The following is a 19,732-nucleotide window of genomic DNA, read 5'->3' as shown; positions in this document are numbered from 1 at the left end:
TTCCGCGCGCTCCAGGGTTGCCTTTAGAAAATGCCTGTGTGGAAAAAAAAAATTTTTTTAAGCCACTTCTAACTCCTCCGCTACTACCAGTAACAAAAGGCATAAAGGAAACTAGCATCCTCCCCATTGTTATCTTTTTTCTCTTGTGCTGCTCTTTTCCACGCCTCTCTCTTCATTTACGTTCTTGCCGCACAGGCCTTCTCTCTGGGCACCCCTCCGTGGGTGCAGGAGGACCCAAGGTGGCGGGATTTCGAGTTCCCACGGGGTCCTTGGTCCGGTAGTCAAGGTGACCTGGGGACGTTGGCGCTGGAGCTAGGGAACGACCGGCCCCAGGTGTGGGAAGTGAGTCGTGCTCACGAGTCCTAGCCCTACCCTTTCACCAGCCCTGGAGCCGGTGGACGGCATTTGCCTAATGTTGGCCGAGATAGCTGATGCCTTAAGAGCCCTGAGGTTCGTGGGCGTGGGCTGGAATCAGGAAGGGGTTCTGAATCCACTGAGTGGGGTACAGGGTCTAGATTCTGCCCCAAATGTTAACGATAAACGCTAGGGCTTGAGAGTTAAATAACTTTTTATAAGTGTTGTTAATTCTACCGGAATGTGCTTAGCCTTGCCCCCAATAGACCCTTGGTTCAGCCTGGATTTTTTTTCCTGAATGAAACATTTGATATATCTCGCCCCGCTTTTGTATGCTACAGAAGTCAGATGTGACTTAACAAAACTGACAACAGACGTTTGGCCCTTTACCTGTTATCACAACCATTTAACACCAAGGTGTACCATTATTCCCATGCTATATCAAGCAAACAGATTCAAAGAAATAAAGCAACATGTCCAAAGTAATACAGCTAGTAAGGTGACCAGTAAGAGCCAGGATGTAAACACCTCTCTATTCTCTAGTGTATCCTGACTCCCTGCTTAAAGAGTCTGGTTAATAAATACACACTATAGATTACCTCACTGGTTCAAGTGCTTGGTGAAGTAGGCTCGTTTTCTGTGGCCAAAAGAAATAACAGTGATCCAAGGATGATGTTACAGAAGCGCAGTTTTTCAAACCCACAATATCAATCTTTTTCAACAGTATTTATCAACTGCCTGTCCTGTGCCAAATGCTATCCTGAGATTTGGGGACACAGCAGTGAACAGCCCTGTCCTCACAGAGTTCACATAACAGGGGAGACAACACATAAACATGTCAAGTATCGATAGGTGCTATGAAGGAAAATAAAGCAAGGTAAGGGGCAGAGTGCTTGTTCCTACACCCCAGCTGTTCTCTACAGTTACCATCTATAGTCCTCAGGTTCACAAAGGAGGAGCCACGTGTTTCTCACTTTAGAGAAAAAATAATGTACCATTTGCTTTTGTTTCTCAAAGCTCCAACACCTTTTGGGTGTTTGGGGAATACATAAACAAGGAACAAGAGTGACTGAAAATGAGAAATGATGAAGCAAAAGGAGGCTGATTCCACCCAGCAATTGATTTGCCCATAATTATTTTATTGACACTTTTTTATTGTTACAAAGGGAAAGTAAGGTGTTGAGGATGTAGAAAGGAAGGCCATGCACATGAGGGGACACAGCATCACTTTAGATCTCAGGAAGCAGTAATAAGCATCTGATGGGTCTTTGGGGAAACAGGAAAAGGGGGAAATCCAATAAAGAGAAAGACCAACTTAAGAGAGACAAAAAGGCTAAGAAATGCAAACATCTTCCTGGAACCACAGAAGAGAGGCTAAATGAGGCCATCATTTAATCTATCTTTTCAGGGATAATAAGGTCTCTGGGGAAAGAGAGGTGGGAAGAACCAATTTTTTAGAGAATTTCTAGGGTCACAGAATGAACGTGACCCTAGAAATTACAAAGCCACAGACAGAAGTGAGAAAACAGCTATGTTTAAGTTTTGGTAGGTGGGCAGAGACTAGTAATAATATCACAGGTTTGCCATTTATTGAATCACAGCTACTACATGCTGGAAACCATGCTAAGCTCTTTATAGAATGATTCCTAACCAATGCAACACCCCTGCAAGGTAGGCATTATTATTATTATTCCAACCTTGCAAAGGACACTGGGGTTACAGTTTAAGTAGCTTGTTCTTGTTGCCCAGCCAGCAAGGGGCAGGGTCAGAAGAGGGACCCGAGCCTGCCAGGCTCTGAAGTCAGAGTGTTTTCACATCCCTACTTCTCCATGCTACAAATTTCACAGAGGGGCTGGGTGAGGGTGACTTGGCAAATTCCAAGCTCCCAGTGAAAGAACAATAAGGAGATTCAGGTCTGAGCAGGATATTTATAAATTTCACAGGAGAATTATTGGATCCTGCTTTCTAGAATTTCTAGGGAATGCAAGGGAGAGAAAGGATTATGGTGGGAGTTGATTTTGACTTGGGGATTTCTTTGCAGGAGGGAACTGGCAGGAGGAGTCAGGCCCTAGGGTGGGTCCTAGGCAGCAGTCCGGTAGTTGGGGTGGACCTGGGGCCTGACGTCACAGACCATGCCAAGAAGCTGGGCCAGGACACGTTCGCGGCTTCTCTGCTGGGAGCTCTGCATGCCCTGCACCTGGCGCCTTGTAGCCTGCTCCACCTCAGCTGACAGATTCCCTTGGGAGCCCATGGCCTGGGGGGTGGGAGAAAGGGTGGAAAAGAGAAAGGAGAAAGCAGAAACAGAGAAAGAAGCATCCACGCATGTGGAGGGAAGGGTCCTGGAGCAAGACCAGAAAGAAAGGCCCTCTCCAAAACCACTCCCATCCGTGGAAATATCTAGACACTGAAGAGACCAACATAATGCCCTCTCCCCTAAGACCTGACATGCAGCATCACCCTACAACAGACCGTACCATCCCCACCACCTCACCACCCATGCCCATAAAACTCGGCCCTCCACCCCAAATATCATCATACTCTACAGAGACTGTGGCAATCCCCCCCACTTCCACAAGCCATACAAGTCCTTCAAAACTCCTAGATGCTCTTACATATCACAAAGCTTGACCAATATCATGGTCTTCATCAGGTCCCCTTCAGCCCTTTACTACCTTATTTTCTTGTGGAATCACCCTGTACACACCTCACCAGATATACCCACCAACTTGCACCCTGGGGTCCCATCCCAGCCTCCCCCACGACTCACTGCCTGCTGCTTGCTCTGGAATTCCTGCTCTCTCTCTCTGCGGTATTGCTCCACTTGCATCTGTGCCTCCTCCTTTGCCTGCTTCAGACGCCGGGCCTTCCCTGGAGGCAGGAGAAAGGACTGAAAGTGGGGGTAGACCCCACACACACAAAACGTGAGAGCAGGGGCCAGTCCCTCCCAAAAAGTTAGTGCCTTCTCTCAGCCAGCCAAGAACTAGATTCTGACACCCACCCATTTCTTCCCTCCTAATAAGCACCCCCAGCCTCCCTCCCCCCGCCCCACCAGCCTTGGGTTATCCTAAGGACTCAAATGTTTGCTGTCCTTCCACCCCCAATTTTCTCTCCAGATTCCTAAGGGAGAAATGAGGAGACTCACTCTTTCTGGCATCTGCCACCTTCTCAGCCGCCCGCTTCTCGGCTTGCAGGAGCTGCTGGATACCCTGGGACTGACTGGCCATTTCTGTCGTTACGACCGATGCCGTTTCGGAAGCTACCAAGGTACCAGATGGCTCCCCCCTTTCCCCTCCCCCCACACCGCCTCCTCCTCCTCCTCCTCCTCCTCCTCCAGCTGTTTGCTGCAGCCTTCCACTACCCCTGGGTCTTAGTGCTCCCCTTTTCGCTCAGCCTCCTGCACCGGGTGTCTCCCCCAAACTGATCCTCCCATTGATGGCTGGTCCTCCTCTCCCACCTCTCACTCTGGCAGTACCCAGAAGAACCGCCTGGGGGCAGCAAAGACCAGGTCCAAAGCTGCCTGCTAACTTCACAGCAGGTGCAGGGCTTTGCCAGTCGGAAGGTCTAGGAATGGGGGCAGGGGCCGAGAAGAGAGGAGTATTTGAGAGAGAAGGAGGCATAGAGGGATTGAGAATGGGGTGAGGAGGTAAGGAAATTATCATGCGTGGTGTGTTGGGAATAGAGTGTGCTGGGCTTCTCTGAATTCTTCCAACTTCTTTTCCTTTTTCTCCCTCCCATTTCCATCTCCTTTTTCTACACCTTTCCCAATTCCAAATTTCTCCATTCACTTCACGTGCTTTGTCCTGCGGTTGTTTTCCTTGTCTTTTGCTTCCTGTGTTTTTCTCTTTTATGATCTGTCCCTTTCTTGGTCTCACTGTGGTTTTGATTTTTCATTTTCATTGTGATTTTTATCCTGTCTTTATCTCCCCTGTTTTCTCTCTCTTCTCATTTTTTCGCCTATCACTGAACCATCTCCTCTCTCCTCCCAGTAGGGGGAAGCGGGGTTAAACCTCCAAAGAGCCCTTGCTCTTCCTTTTCCTCGCCTGTCGTCCAGTCTTCCGGTTTCAGACGGACCCTTTATCTTAAGTTCCCTAGTTTCCCCCCGGAGGCTAAGGCCAAGGAAACACCTCCCGTCCCCTCGGGGAGGAACGGCATCCGGTAACGCGCCTCAGTTCATTTCCGTCCTTAACCTGCGTCTCGGCTTGCGCCATTTCCGTCAGTCTAGAGTGTCTCCGCCCTTCCCGCCTCCCTTCCTCGGAGCGTCTTAAACACAGGCTTCGGGCCTACTGCTCCGGGGGTACTTAGGGGGCGGGGGGCAGGTCTGATGAGTAACCCCTCCCCCCAAGTCCCAGAGGGAGAAGCCTCTACATCTGTCTGCCGGGTACATTATATTCAATTTCTAGATCATTATTTGAAATTGTGACTTTTTAAAATTCAGGTTTCTATTGATAAAAATTTCCCCCATCACTCTCTGTCTTTATTATATAACAAAGTCCTTTATTAAAAATTTACCTGGACTAATGAGCCTCTAAGTAATCATTTATCCTTTTCTCAAATTTCACATTAAAAAAAAAAATGTGACCCCAGCTCCCCTCAAAATTGTTTTCAAACCTATCACCTGGAAAAGGGATGAGGGTTAGGACTGGCCTCATCTCTTGCTGAAAATGTAAGAAGAAATGGGGAACCAAAGGGAGAAACAGAGGGAATATCAGAGATGGAGGGGGAGGGACCATCCAAGGCTGGGGTCCTGACTGCTGCCTGTTTATCCTTCTTCCTCAGCCCAAGAGTTCCATGGCCTCCACTTCCCGACGCCAACGCCGAGAGCGTCGCTTCCGTCGTTATTTGTCTGCAGGACGGCTGGTCCGGGCCCAAGCCCTCCTCCAGCGACACCCAGGCCTTGATGTAGATGCTGGGCAGCCTCCACCACTGCACCGGGCCTGCGCCCGCCACGATGCCCCTGCCCTGTGCCTGCTTCTTCGGCTTGGGGCTGACCCTGCCCACCAGGACCGCCACGGGGACACAGCGCTGCATGCTGCTGCCCGCCAGGGCCCTGATGGTGAGTCTGCTTCGTGGGGAACAAGGTCATGAGCAGCTGGTGGGGTGTGAGATGAAGGCCAATGGTTGAAAAATAAGCTAGTTATTTGGTCATGGGACTTAGGGAAATAGTTGACCAAGTTGGCTTGTGGCTGTCATTTGTGCCTTTACATTACTGAGCTACCATTGTCTGAAGAGCCCAGCATTCCCCAAACAGCAACTAGTATTTAAATTACACATCTCTCTAGATTAGTAGCTACTTTGTCTCTTGACTGGTTGTTTGCGTGTAGTGTGAAAAGCAGGATAGAGGGTACTCTCTGCAGTTACATTGCCTGGGTTCAAATCCCAGCTCCACACTTAATAGCTGTGTATTCTTGGCAAGTTTCTAAACTGGCCTGATGCTTCATTTGCCCATCTGCAAAATTATATTTCATTTTATTTTATTTTATTTCTTTTTGCGGTACGCGGGCCTCTCACTGTTGTGGCCTCTCCCGTTGCAGAGCACAGGCTCCGGACGGGCAGGCTCAGTGGCCATGGCTCACGGGCCCAGCCGCTCCGCGGCATGTGGGATCTTCCCAGACCAGGGCACGAACCCATGTCCCCTGCATCGGCAGGCAGACTCTCAACCACTGCGCCACCAGGGAAGCCCCCATCTGCAAAATTAAATAACAGCAACCATTGCTGTGTGCCAGACACTTCTCACAAAGCAACTCATTTAATCCTCACAACTACCCTATGAAGGTATAAGTACTAACATCATCCCCCATTTCTCAGATGAGGGAACAGCACAGAGAAGTTTAAGTACTTTGCCAAAGTCACACAGCTATTAAGAGCAAGGGTTGTATCCTAGGCAGCCTAACTAGACTGCCTATGCTCTAACCTGTGTGATACTTTATAGAATCATACAGTAATAATGCCTGTGTTCAAAGCACCCATGCTGTGACATATGTTTTGAGAATCAGCTGACACAGTACATAATTAGAGCACTTGGCACATGATAAACACTCTAGATACTGGCCATTGTTCCTGTGGTTATCAACAGACCCATACTCTTTCACCCACAGTTCTGAAACTCAGAAACACTCTGAGAACCAAACATTTTTCATCAGTCTGCCACCAAACTCATTTGGTAACAAAACCTAACATAAACTAAAGCTAGGCTATTTATGATGTTTTTATCCTACTGATGTCAGTATTCATATGTTTCACTGCAGAAACATTCACGTGTTTGGTTACTGGGGCTACCCAGTCTCTCCCGGGCTACATAATATACAGTGTACAGTTGTCCCTTGGTATCCGAGAGGGATTGGTTCAAGGATCCCCCTCCCAAGAGACCAAAATCCACAGATGCTCAAGTCCGTTTTATAAGATGACGTGGTATTTGCGTATAGCCTACAAACCATCTTCCTGTATACTCTAAGTCATCTCTAGATTACTTAAAATACCTAATACAATGTAAATGCTATGTAAATAGCTGCAGGCAAGCAGCAAATTTAAGTTTTGCTTTTTGGAACTTTTTTTTCCTGAATATTTTAGGTCTATGGTTGGTTGATTCTGCGGATGCGGAACCTGAGGATATGGAGGGCCAACTATATGTATACTTTCAGATCAACTCTATCAAATCCCCAAAATATCTGCATTCTGGAAAGCCTTTGATATTGAGGGTTTCAGATGGGGACTTGTTGATACATTAGTGGCAGCAGAGGCAGCTCTGCAGAGGTACAGCCCTCCTAGTAAATTAACAGGTGAAACCCCTTTCCCCTTTTAGAGATTTTCCTTCTATAGTAAGAACATTAGATGAAAACCTTTAGGTTGGGATGAACAACCTGAGCTCAGTTTGATTGCTCTTATCATCCCCCAGCTCCCCACGAATATACAGGAACCTCACCCACATCCCCGAAACCTCCCCCATATAGTCAAAAATCCCCTTTTCTTTAATTCCCCTAACATAAGTGAGATAGGCTGCCCTGTTCAGATTTTTTTTATTTTAAACTGAGAACAAAGAGAGGAGGTTTACAAAGCGCAGGCACCTAACTCGACAGTGGACATTGTACATGGCAACAGAGCAGAGTGCCCTGAGGCCAACTTCAGACCCCGTCCAAGCTCCAGCTCTGCCACTTACAGGCTGTGTGACAGGGACATGCAGCTTAGCCTCTATGAACCTAATTTGCTTCTCTAAAATGGAGGTTGTGGCGAGTAAGTGAGGCAAGCATTTGGCAGTTTTGGTCCTCACTGGATGATAAGTGTTGTTATTTTTATTCTTGTATTATTCAATTAAGGCTTTTTAAGTAACAGAAATGTCTCTTACAGTATGGTAGGTGCTTCCTTCATTGTACTGAATTCTAAGAAGCATGTGAGAATGACATTATGGTTCCATTTACAGATGAGGAAAGCAGGGCCTAGAAGGTTCAGGACCTTGCTGAAATCTCACCTACACTGAGGTCACTCCCAAGCCCTCTCAGGCCTTCCTTCCTCCTGGTCCCCTGCCAGCCCTACCACCAGGTGGCCCTCTAACTCCTTGGTAGAAAGGCCTGTCTCTAGAGACCACTCTGCCTTAAAATGCAGATATTTCCTTTGAACAGATGAAATGACCCAGAGTCTCCTGGGGGAGGGTAGGTTCCCTTCAGTTTCCATGTTCAAGGGATGTGCCAGTTCACGCTGAATTGTCTGGGCTGGGTTGTCACACCTAGTGAGATGCCAGTGAATGGCCACTACCTTTGAGGCTTTTGGTAACACCTCATGGGGAGGTGGTCTTAGCTGTCAGAGACCCCTGTATAAACACACCTTAGTCCAACAATAGCCATTCTCTATATACAGCAAGAATGAGTGAACATTGAGAAACGGGGTCGTTTTCTCACAGTCTTTGCAAAAAGAATAAGTCCAAAGCCAGCTTGTGTGTTTGTTTTCTTTTTTTTTTTAATGTAACATTCACTGCACCTGTGCCAGCACAGTATTAGACATTTCCTATCCTTTACCCACTTTGATCTGCTCAGTAGAAGTAGGCTGTGGCCCTGCTTTGCAGATGACTGAGCTGTCCGGTTTATGTTCTCTTTGCTTTCCAACCTTACATCCCACAGCGAGCCCACAAACCCGAGACTCCTGCTTCGTGACTCTGTCTTCAGTGACCCCAAGCATGTTTTCAACAAACATGCTTGTTCTTTTATCTGCCTCTTGCCTGTCGCCTTCCTGTCCGCCCTACTAAGTTTTCCACCTTGCTAGATTATTCTCCCTTCACAGCCCAGTGTAAGTCCCCACCTCCTCCTGGAAGCCCTTTCCAACCACCCCGCCCACTGTTACCTTTTCTTCCTGTGTCTCAGTCGTCACTTAATATAAACTTCTGCTCTGGCATTTTAAAAAAGTGTTTTGTACCAATTAGTATGAACATCTCATTAATGTAGAAATCATGTCTCATTATGCGGAGGAGAAGAGCAGTGCTTCCATCACTAAGAAGAAGTGCATTTTTACTCCACAAAGCTTTTTTTTTCACATTTATTTTTCCCAATATAAAAGTACAACATGTTAATTAAAGAACATAAGGGAAAAGTTGATCTATACTGCTAAATTGGTGGTAAAGTTGGTGTTTCAAATCACTGGAGGGGGTGGTGGTGAACTATTTAATAAACGATACTGGACCATTTGTCTTCTCTGGAGAAACATAGTCTTACCTTACACCTGACTTAAAAGTAAATTATAGCAGATTAAACACCTATATGTGACAGGAAATGCATGGGAGGGTTTTCCCTGGGGGGAATAAAACTTGGAAGACAGTATCAAAGAAAACTTTAGCTTTATCTATGATTTTTTTTTTAAAGGATGTTGCAAAATGAAAATATATTAACATACCTTGTGGTAGGAATAGGGTTGCTTATCATACTATACTTTGTACTTTTTTCTTTTTTTTATATTTCTAGAAATATAGTAGGAAAACACACAAGGGCATAATCTTGGAGTGGAGAAAAACCTTCCTAAGAATGAAATAAAGTCAAAAGCTGTAAAATGAAAATATTGATACAGATTTAACTACAGTACAATTTTGAAAAGACAGATGGGAGAAAATATCTACAATATATGTGACACAGACACAAAGGGTTGGTATCTATACTATATAAAGAGCTCTCATATCTACACATATAATTTCCAGGGGAAAGTAGACAAAGAATATGAATATGAAATTTTTCATTAATAAAGTCATTTTTTTAATCTATCAGATGGGCAAAATTTAAAGGGTTGGGGATATTCAGCTTTGGTAAAGGACAGCACAGGCACTCATATATTCTTTTTTTTTTTAACTTTGTAATTATCTAGTTCATTTCAAGAGTAATTGAATAATATTCTTTGTCACATATAGAAAAGGATTCCTGAAAGTGATAAAGCTGTAACCTCATCAGGCGCTCGTATATTCTTGATGACACAAACTTTTTGAAAGCAGTTTGGCAAAATTGCACATGTCGTTTGACTCAGAAATTCCACTTCTGAGAATCTACCCCACAGAAGTACTGTAAGGAGTCCACAAAGACACATCCATAAGACTGATCATTTTTGGAAGCAAAGTCTTTCTGTTGGGGGTGTGAAGATTTGTTTCATGCACACAGTGGAACACTACACAGTCATAAAAAAGAATGAGGTAGACTGTGTATACTCCTGTGGAAAATATATAAATGAGGTGTTAAAATGAAAAAAGCAAGTTGCCAAACAATATATAGTAGTATGGTCGCATAACTGAAAAGAAATTGTGCGTTATGTGTTTATATAAACCAAGAGAAGACTAGAAGGGACCACAGCAAACTGTTAACAGTGATTAACTTTATTCTTTAGTCTTTAAAAAGAAAAGAAAATTTCACATTAATTATGTCCCTTTCACATTAAAATATCAGCTAAGGTTGAAGGAAAGCCACCCATAGTCTACCACCCAGAGACTAGAATGTTTACGTATTTCCATCCAGTCTACGTTTTTCAAGCATGGGGTTTGGTCTCTTTTTCACAGAGCTGTGATTGGATCCTATGTACAGTTTTGCAGCCAGCCTTTTCCACACACAAACATAATTTTTAGTGGCTATTTAATATTCTGTACCAGATTTTACTCATGATGTTTTATAGTTGGAGGCCTTACCCCTTAAAACCTGTGAATTTAAAAACCTTCCACCCTCACACCTGCTGTGAGCCCTGGTGGGATATAAGCCGTTGAAAGACAAGACCAGGTACTTGCTGGGAGGGACAAGTTGGGAGGGCTTGTGACAGGTCACGTCAGTACTAAAGAGAAGCACCCCCACCCCTCCTTTTGATGTGGTTTGGGTTGGGTGACGCTCAGGTGTGCCAGGAGATGGGTGGGGGCAGTGGACCTTGGCCAGCCAAGGCTGGACCCTTCTATCTTCTGCTTTCCTGGCAGTGACAGGACAACCCTTCCTCTCTCTCATCCTTTTGCCAGGTAGCCAGTATGTTCTAGCACCACTGAATAAAGATCTAAAGACTGCCGGCCCACTTCTTCCTGCCGTAGGGAGAGAAACTAGGTCCACAGGAAGGGAGGGTGCCTCACTCATCTTCCTCTGTCCTGAGAGTGCAGAGGTGGTTGGCGACCATGGCAGGTGGCAGGCTGGCCAGGCGTAGGGTGCCGGGTGGGCAGTGAGGAGAGCAGCATGGCACTCAGCTGATGCGTTGAGGTCAGGGCTCAGGAAGAGGGGAGCTCAGGAATGTCAGTCCCTCTCCTATTTTCCCCCAGCCTCCTGTCAGCCAGGCCCTGAGTGGAACCCTCTATCTCAGCCCCGTTCCCCTGCCCTAGGTCAGCAGTCATTTGGAAAGAGTTTGCTCTGCTGCTGGGAACATTTCTATGGCTCAAATTCATTACTGGGCTGGACTCTCTACCTCTCCGTCCCCCTCCCAGCATCCCCTGGCTAAGGCTGGCTGAGAGAAATGCCCCTGAAAATATTTATCTTATGCAGCTTATTGAAAAGTGATATAAAGAAAAGTATTAAGTATTTGTATATTTAGAATGGTACAAATCAGGGTGTGCAGGTATTTTCCCAGTCTGGAGAACATAGTTTTGGGTGAGAAACACAATGAGAGGCATAAAGTGACAATATTTTCAAGCCAAAAATGGAATATATAGTCAAAGTGTTTTGACATCACCCTAGGTGGCTGGAGGCAGACCAGAAAATGTCATTGACATAGTAGAGCTCCCAGGACACTAAATTAGTTTGTGAAGACGCAGGTCGGTATATTTTAAACTACCACACTTACCACGCATGTGGTTAAGTATCAGTAAATATTTGTCAGTGATGGTGATTTCCTAGCACCCAGAAAGCATCTATGTGGGCAACCCTTCCATTGCTCTAAGACCAAGAGAGTGGGCTTCCCTGGTGGCGCAGTGGTTGAGAATCTGCCTGCCAATGCAGGGGACACGGGTTCGAGCCCTGGTCTGGGAAGATCCCACGTGCCGTGGAGCAACTGGGCCTGTGAGCCACAGCTACTGAGCCTGCGCGTCTGGAGCCTGTGCTCTGCAACAAGAGAGGCCGCGATAGTGAGAGGCCCGTGCACCGCAATGAAGAGTGGCCCCCGCTTGCCACAACTAGAGAAAGCCCTCGCACAGAAATGAAGACCCAACCCAGCCAAAATTAAATAAGTAAATAAATAAATAAATAAATAAATAAATAAATAAGCAAGCCAAGCATTTGAAGCCCTTTAAAAAAAAATAAAAATAAAAAAATAAGACCAAGAGAGTAAGTAACCTGTAGGATTCAAGATGGCGGCCCTACCAAGGAGTGAGAGTTCCAGCTAACTTTTGCTCACTGCTCTCCCACAAACAGCCTACACGGATTTCTTCCTGCCACTGCTGAGTCGCTGTCCCTCTGCCATGGGAATAAAGAATAAGGATGGGGAGACCCCAGGGCAAATTCTGGGCTGGGGACCCCCCTGGGATTCTGCCGAGGAGGAGGAAGAAGATGAGGCCTCTAAGGAGCGGGAATGGAGCCAGAAGCTGCAGGGAGAGCTGGAGGACGAGTGGCAGGAGGTCATCGGGAGGTTTGAAGGTAAGAATCCATTTCCATCCACAGCCGCCCTTCTTCCTCACTGGCTGCTTTTCCTACACCCACTCCACGAATGCTCCCACTGGCTTCCTATGGTCCCTTCTTCTGTGCTGCCCCACCTCTCTTGCCTGTCACCTTCTCATGGCCTCCCTGCGACCACCACCTCCCACCCTCCCAAACAGATGATGCTTCCCATGAGACCCAGGAACCCGAGTCCTTCTCAGCCTGGTCAGATCGCATGGCCCGGGAACATGCCCAGAAGCGCCAGCAGCAGCGCGAGGCAGAGGGAGCCTGCCGACCCCCACGGGCTGAGGGCTCGGGTCAGAGCTGGCGGCAGCAGCAGGAGGAGCAGCGGCTCTTCCAAGAGCGAGCCCGGGCCAAGGAGGAAGAACTGCGTGAGAGCCGAGCCAGGAGGGCACCGGAGGCTCCCGGGGATCGAGTGCTGGAGCCAGCCAGGGCCGGGCCCAGGGCAGAGCACCCCAGAGGAGCGGGGAGGGGCAGACTCTGGCGCTTCGGTGATGTGCCCTGGCCCTGCCCTGGCGGAGGAGACCCAGAAGCCATGGCTGCAGCCCTGGTGGCCAGGGGCCCTCCCTTGGAGGAGCAGGGGGCCCTGAGGAGGTACTTGAGGGTCCAGCAGGTCCGCTGGCACCCCGACCGCTTCCTGCAACGATTCCGAAGCCAGATTGAGACCTGGGAGCTGGGCCGAGTGATGGGAGCTGTGACAGCCCTTTCTCAGGCCCTGAATCGCCATGCGGAGGCCCTCAAGTGACCCCAGGGAAAGAGCAAGAAACTGCAGGAAGTGCAGGGAAGTAAGAAGGGTAAGGTCAGGAGACCGGTGCTGAACGGCAGAGGATGTGGGGCGGGAGCAGAACTTGTAATGAGCAGGGGTGGGGGGATGCGGGCCACCACCACTGCTCCTTGACTCTGCCATTTCCTAATAAGACCTGGTTCCACATCTCACTCCCAGTGTCTCCTCTGCCTTTGTCCATCACTGTGGTTTTCATCACCCATAACATCTCCTTTCTCACTCCACCTGCCCAAACCCACAGCTCCTGCACACCTGCACCATGCACGCACACCCTAACTCGTGCCCTCAGCTGGAGACTAGGAGCCCCCTGCTTGCCTGCCCACCCGCCCACCAGGGCGGCCCTAAGAAGGCCCAGCTTGCCCTCCAGTCTCTCCACTCCCTACACTGGGCTCCTCTCCACTCTTCAGTCAGCGGTTGGAGAAATAGATGTGAACAGAGGCGAAAAGGGGAACAAAACCAGTTTCCCTACCCTCCCCAGCCAGAACCACATCCTCCTCCCCACTTAACACCCCCTTCCCCCAACACAGGGCTTTCCCTCTGCTGAGTCACTGAATGATGTGAATTGGGGGCAGCTGGAGCTGGGGGACCATAAGGAGGCTGTGGGAGGTTGGGGGATAGAAGCAGAAAGGATGGAGGAAGAGCCCTATGGGGCAGTGGAATTTCGGTTGCTAAAATTAGGAGCAGGGGAAGGAGGCGGAAAGGGCCAAATTATGTAACCTGGGTTGTCTGTTCTTGGGCAACCAGGGATCCAGCCCTGAGGCCATCCCTCGCCTCTAGCTTCTCAGTCCCGTCTCTCATCCTCTAGGGCCCCGATTCTCTGCTCCCTCCATCGAGCTTCTGCCCCCATCCCAAACCTGGGCTTCATCTCTGGGCAGCCCAGTCTTGGCCTTCCAGATAAACATCCCCTTTTCCTGAGGTTGAGGAAAGGGCCTGGAGGGTAGAGGGAGAGGGTCCAGGATTCGCAGGGCGTGGGGTGGAGGACACCCTCCCTTCCACTGTTCATACTCAGTCCCCACTTCAGCTCCCGGGAACTGGGGTAGGGAGTTTGCAGACAGCACCAGACCCCACGTCACCAGCAGGACACAGCAGGAACTCAGCAAAGAGAAAGGGCAGGACTAAGGAGAGTACAGGCATGCGCTGGCACGTGCACAGTCTGCATGTTGTCTGCATCAGAGAATCATGAATCAGAACTTATTTTTCAGGTTTGGAATGGAATGCCGGTCTACACAGGAGAATCCCAGGAGTGGAAGTGGAGGGCAAGAGGTGACAGGGAGGGGAAGCTTCTGGAAGCATGGAAACATGGGGCGGGTGTGAGACCCTTGAAGAAGACAGAGAGCCAAGAGGCCCCAGGTCTCCGAGGGACCAGGCGGATGTTCAGGGGGCAGGAGGAGGAAGGGCTGGTGAGAAAGATCCTGTGAGAGGAAGCTGCTGTGATTCAGAGAAGAGACTGCGAGCTGTGAGCAACCCAGGCGTCCGGTTCCTCTCACAGGCCAGAGATTTCGGAAGTGGCATGCAAAGAGCTCAGGTTGGGAGTGGAGGCGGGGTTGGGGTTAGGACCCCTAAGCTGGGGGTTGAGAGGTAAGCAACAGAAAACTTTGGTGTCCAAATTTGTTCCTTCATCCAGCAGACTTTTGTCTGGTTTTTGAGCACATCATTTGCCCTTCTGCCAAGAGTCACATAAAACTAAAGCAAAACAAGCCCTGATACCTGGCCCCCCAGACCTCCCTCTTCTCAACGTCTCTCCCTGGTGTCTGGCCCCCAGCCCTGTTGGGGGTTCCCCTGAGATGAGGGCTGTTCACTTTCTCTGACCACACGGTTTCCGCTTCTGTGTCTCTAATTTCCTAGGCTGATAAAAATACTGAACCCTAGAGGCCCTGGCTTCCTCTGACCCCCTGGGGCCAGGCGGCAGGCATCCTGTCCTCCATGGTGGGGGTGGGGAGGAGGAACCAGGGATCCCCAAGGGGTGACTCAGTGCCTACCATGAAACACTGGGGAGGTAGGAGTGTGCATATCTCGCTCTCTAGACCTGGAAAGAGGAATCACTTCTCAGAGGAGGATGCGTTGGGGTTCAGTTAGAGAAATGGGATTGGGAATGAGACCGGTGAGATTGAAGAGGGTCAGTTGGGGGATCGGGTTGGGGCCGGTTTGGATTAAGTTAGGAGAAGGGTCTGGGAGGGACTCTCTTCAGTGCAGTTCAGCTGAGCATCAAATAGCCCAAAGATAAATGCAAACTGTTTCAAGTTTGCCATCCGATAGGGGAGGCAGGCCCATACCTAATCAACTGATTCAAGGCATGCTGAGTAAAAACGAGTAAGGTACAGTGGATGTGCAAAAAGGGGAAGGGGAGGTGGATTCCGGCTGAAAGCACCCGGGGGTCTCTGAGGGAGGAGAAGGCATTTGACGAACGGGTAGCATTTCTGTGGGAGGGGGAGTGGAAGGGCCCCAGAGAGGAGTGAAACAGCTTGAGCAGAGGCCAGGAGTCAGAAAACAGGAAAGACAAGTGTCCTGAGGTAGATGAAGCACAGGTGTGAGGGAGCATGTGCTGAAGAAAGGACACAGAATGTCCAGGTAAGGGATTTGGACCTTATCTGTGGGCAGTGGCACTGCGACAGCTGTGAAGAAGAGGGAGTACAGGGCAGTGCTGCAGGTGTACAGACAAGGAATAAAAGTAACTGCCATTCGGGGGGCCGCATACTGTGTGTTAACCGTGTCAAGCCCTTTTCCTAATGTCAGAATCCTGCCAGCAACTGTCCTCCATTATACAGATGCGGAAACTGAGGCTCACAAGTGTACCATAGCTTGTTTGAGGTCACACAGCTCAAAGTAGTGGAATTAGCATCAAACGCATTTTACTCCAAAACTTGTGTACTTCCTACTTAGGTCCCAATAACTCCAAGTGGCGTTAAAGGAAGGAACAGATTTTATAAACTGACAGGGATAAGTCGTTAGGTCATGCCAACTGATTGGATGGTGGGAGTGAGGGAAGAGGAGTCTTAGATGACTCCCAGTTTTGAGCCAAGGGCATAGGAAAGACGATGATACCCTAAACCAAGGAGGTGTGTGGCTAAGGGGAAAATGAGTTAATTTCAGACATACAATCAAATTTTTATTAAGCACCTGAAAGAAGCAGGGTGCTCTGCTAGGCAATGGATATAAATGATATAAAGTCACTGCCCTCATAGGGCTTGCAGTCTAACGAAACAACATACAGACAAGGACCAACTACACGTGATGACAGGAGGTGCACCTGCTTAGAGTAATAAAGTACTCAAGAAAGTCCTGCGGAGTTTGAGGTGTTAGCATGACACTCGGGTGGAGATTTCCAGTGAGCAGGTCTGGAGCCCGACAGAAAAGTTGGGGCTGCTGGAGGCATAGGTTTGGGCATCATTCCTTTTCCAGTAGAGGTGGAGCCTCTGAATGGACAGGATCCCCGAAAGAGGGTGACCAGAAGAGGCTTGAGGATGATCAAAGGAAGAGGAACCAATAAAGGAGAGAAGTTGGGGGAGCAGTCAGAGAAGTAGGGCAAGGGAGAGGTATGCCAAGCAGAGACTGGGCGGCCACATCTGGTGCTTCAAAGAAGTCTAGTAGGTGAGAGTTCAAAAGATCCTTTGGGTTCAGGAGCTAGATGATTACAGATTTTGAGAAAACAGTTTCCACTTACCAGAGGCACAGAAATCGCTTTACGTAGGTTAAGGAATGAGTGGGAGGTGAGGAAAAGGAGGTGGTTAGTACAAAGGCATAGAATGGTGAATACTGAAGGTAACAGTATCATCTCTAGCTCAACCCACGAATTCTACAGTGAGGAAAATTTTACCAGTTCCCGAAAAAGTGGTTAGTTAGGGGGCTAGTCTCTTGAGACATCACACAGAAAAGGAGGGTGAGAGGTGGATGGACATTTAAGGGAGAAAGTCCAGGGAAGGCTTTTTATTTTCAAGAAATAAAGTTGAGTATGTAAAATGAAGGCGCATGAAAAGAGAAAGACACTGAAGACAAAAGAAAGGCGGGAAAGAGTATGGTAAACATGGGCAAGTGGGAGAGAGTACAAAGAATCAGCCTTGGACGGGAGAAAGAGTCCTCTGAATCAAGAAGAAAGGAAAAAGGAAACAAAGTGAAGGGAAAAGAAAGCAGTAAAGAGATCCACCTTGGATGGCCTTAAGTTCAATAAAAAGATGATAGCATCACCAACTGAGAGTAAAGAGGGGAGGAGGCGTGGAGATTTAGAACATCACCTGCAGGAGAAGAACAAGGGAATCAACAAAGATTAGGGATCACTGAGGGCTTTCTGAGGTTAGATGGTCAGGATTAGTCGTAGGCCTCTTATGAGGACATGACTCTCCTGCAATGCTTGGCAGCCTAGGAGAAAGACCCAAGAATGAGACCATTGAGTTTACCCAAATCAAGTTTTTCAAGATTTTCTTGATAGAATATCAGGAAGGGAATGAGAGATGAAGAAAAACTTATCTAGATATACAAGTTGTTAAGCACATGGTAGAGATGTTGGTGGAGAAGATTGTGCTGTGAAGACCAGAAGAACGTGGAAAATGCAAAAGGCATGGACTTCGAGAGAGGAGGAGGTTATCAATGATGCAGAGGGGAGAGGAGAACAGTGGCCTCTCTTCTGCCCCCCCTGCTCCTAGTGATGGGTGTGGAAGAAAGAGCAGCCTTCACCAAAGACAGAAGGGACATTATTAGGGAAAAGCCAGGTTTCAAAGTACCAGAGGAAGTTGCTTTCAAAAGTGAAATAGAGGATTTGAGGAGTTCCATAGAATACTGTGAAATGGATTGGTAGAAACATCCTTTGTTGGGTAGGGAATCGGATCCAGGGAGGTTAAATCCCAATGAGAGTTCAGAAGGAAACTAAGTCTGGAGGATTTTGCTTCCGGAAGCAAGAGGCTGCTGCTTCTGGAATTTAGGATGGGAGCTACGCTGCATTTATCCTGAGGGAAAACACTTTGAAGGCATCTTAGGGGGATGCGTAAGGTAAGGTATCTCTTCCAATTCCATGGCTTTCTTCGTGCCAACAGTTCCCATTGTTGACTCTCTAGTTCTCACATTGCCTCTGAAATCTAGACTCATATATACGACTGCCAAGTGACATTTCTGGGCAAGGCTTGAATATTATCCAAGACTTGGATGTCTGTCCAATAGGTTTAAACTTAAATCCAAAATTGAACTTCTGGTTCTCCCATCCCATCAGAATCCTGCTTCTCTCCCAGTCTCCCCGTCTTCTACCCCACCACCATCCATCCAATCCATCATCTGGTCCTGTCAATTCTACCCATGAAATATATCCCAATATATCCCAAATTTGTCTACTTCTCTCCATCTTCATGGTGGCCACCATCTTCTCCCCAGGATTACTGCAGTTGCCTCCTAACTGGTGTCTCTGCTTGCAATGTTACCCACTACAGTCTAGTCTAAACACAGGAGCCACAATGATCTTTTAAAAATGTAAATCCGGGCTTCCCTGGTGGCGCAGTGGTTGAGAGTCCGCCTGCCAATGCAGGGGACACGGGTTCGTGCCCTGGTCCGGGAAGATCCCACATGCCGCGGAGCAGCTGCGCCTGTGAGCCATGGCCGCTGAGCCTGCGCGTCTGGAGCCTGTTGTTCCGCAATGGGAGAGGCCACAACAGTGAGAGGCCCACGTACGCAAAAAAAAAAAAAAAAAAAAGTAAATCCAATCACCTCTACCTCAGACCTCCCTCCCTCCTCCCCCCACACCCACGCAACATGTGCACACCCTGACACCCTCCAGAGCTTCCCATGGTTGAGTAAAATTCAGGTGCTTTACTCGTCCTTGCAGGTCCCTGCATGATCGGGCCCCTGCCCCTGCTCCCTGACCTCATCTCCCACCTCTCTCCCACCCTCTCTGCTCCAGCCACACTGGCCTCCTTTCTGTTCCTCAAAACCCCCAGCTCATTTCCACCTTCCGGCCTTCGCAGTAGCTGTTCCCTTTACGTGGAATGATTCTCCCCCAGACCTTCACTTGGCCACTCTTGTCATTTGGGTCTCAGCTTAAAATGCCATTTACTCAGAAAGGACTTTCCTGACCACTGTGTCTAAAGTAGTTCCCTGCCACTCTTACCACATGGCCCTGTCTTATTTCCTCATAGCCCTACTAACTGCCGCCTTCTTCAGTGTGTTTCTTTTCTGCCTTGCCTCACTAGAGTGGAAGCTCCACAAGTGCAGGTACCTTGTCTGTCTATCCCTACTGCCTGGAACAGTGCCCAGCACATAGTAAGCTCCCAATAAAGACTTGTTAAATGGAGGCATGGATGAATAATGGGGAAAAGCAGGATAAAGCTCAACTTTAGGTTTGTGGTTCAAGTTGAACTTACATTTAGAGTCAGGTTTAACTATAGGGTTAAGAATGGGGATGAGTTAGTTCCAAGATTAGCTCTAGAAACAGGGCTGGGTTAGTTTAGAGGATAAGTTTATTTGGGGGTTCATTTATTGAGATGTTTAGATTTGAGGTTAGGGTTGAGTTTGAGTTGTGATTTGGGTTGAGGTTAAATATGGG

At 48.2% G+C, this 19,732-nt stretch overlaps 2 protein-coding genes across 5 annotated transcripts; one reads left to right on the top strand and one right to left on the bottom strand.

The window, feature by feature from the left end:
- Nucleotides 1–1,472: 1,472 nt before the first annotated feature.
- Nucleotides 1,473–3,631, bottom strand: ATP6V1G2 (ATPase H+ transporting V1 subunit G2). Of its 2 annotated transcripts, none has more exons than XM_004286614.3 (3): nucleotides 3,497–3,631; nucleotides 3,122–3,222; nucleotides 1,473–2,608 (listed from the first exon to the last, which is right to left on the bottom strand). In XM_004286614.3, exons 1-3 carry the CDS (start codon nucleotides 3,576–3,578, stop codon nucleotides 2,435–2,437), a joined length of 357 nt encoding a protein of 118 aa, XP_004286662.1. In that variant the 5' UTR covers nucleotides 3,579–3,631; the 3' UTR covers nucleotides 1,473–2,434. The 2 variants fall into 2 exon arrangements, with proteins under 2 accessions (XP_004286662.1, XP_033273804.1); XM_033417913.2 differs by having other exon boundaries at nucleotides 3,122–3,241; nucleotides 3,497–3,616.
- Nucleotides 3,632–3,863: 232 nt separating this feature from the next.
- On the top strand, nucleotides 3,864–13,364 carry NFKBIL1 (NFKB inhibitor like 1). 3 transcript variants are annotated; one of them, XM_033417908.2, is made up of 4 exons: nucleotides 3,864–3,997; nucleotides 5,131–5,407; nucleotides 12,186–12,407; nucleotides 12,587–13,364. In XM_033417908.2, the coding sequence occupies exons 2-4, from the start codon at nucleotides 5,143–5,145 to the stop codon at nucleotides 13,171–13,173; spliced, it is 1,074 nt and encodes a 357-aa protein (XP_033273799.1). In that variant the 5' UTR covers nucleotides 3,864–3,997; nucleotides 5,131–5,142; the 3' UTR covers nucleotides 13,174–13,364. The 3 variants fall into 3 exon arrangements, with proteins under 3 accessions (XP_033273799.1, XP_004286660.1, XP_049571670.1); XM_004286612.1 differs by lacking the exon at nucleotides 3,864–3,997 and adding an exon at nucleotides 4,526–4,732; XM_049715713.1 differs by lacking the exon at nucleotides 3,864–3,997 and adding an exon at nucleotides 4,794–5,017.
- The last annotated feature ends 6,368 nt before the right edge of the window (nucleotides 13,365–19,732 follow it).

This window comes from Orcinus orca, chromosome 10 (assembly GCF_937001465.1).
Source record: "Orcinus orca chromosome 10, mOrcOrc1.1, whole genome shotgun sequence".
Classification (NCBI taxonomy): Eukaryota; Metazoa; Chordata; class Mammalia; order Artiodactyla; family Delphinidae; genus Orcinus; species Orcinus orca.
This window is presented reverse-complemented; position numbering and strand designations above follow the sequence as displayed.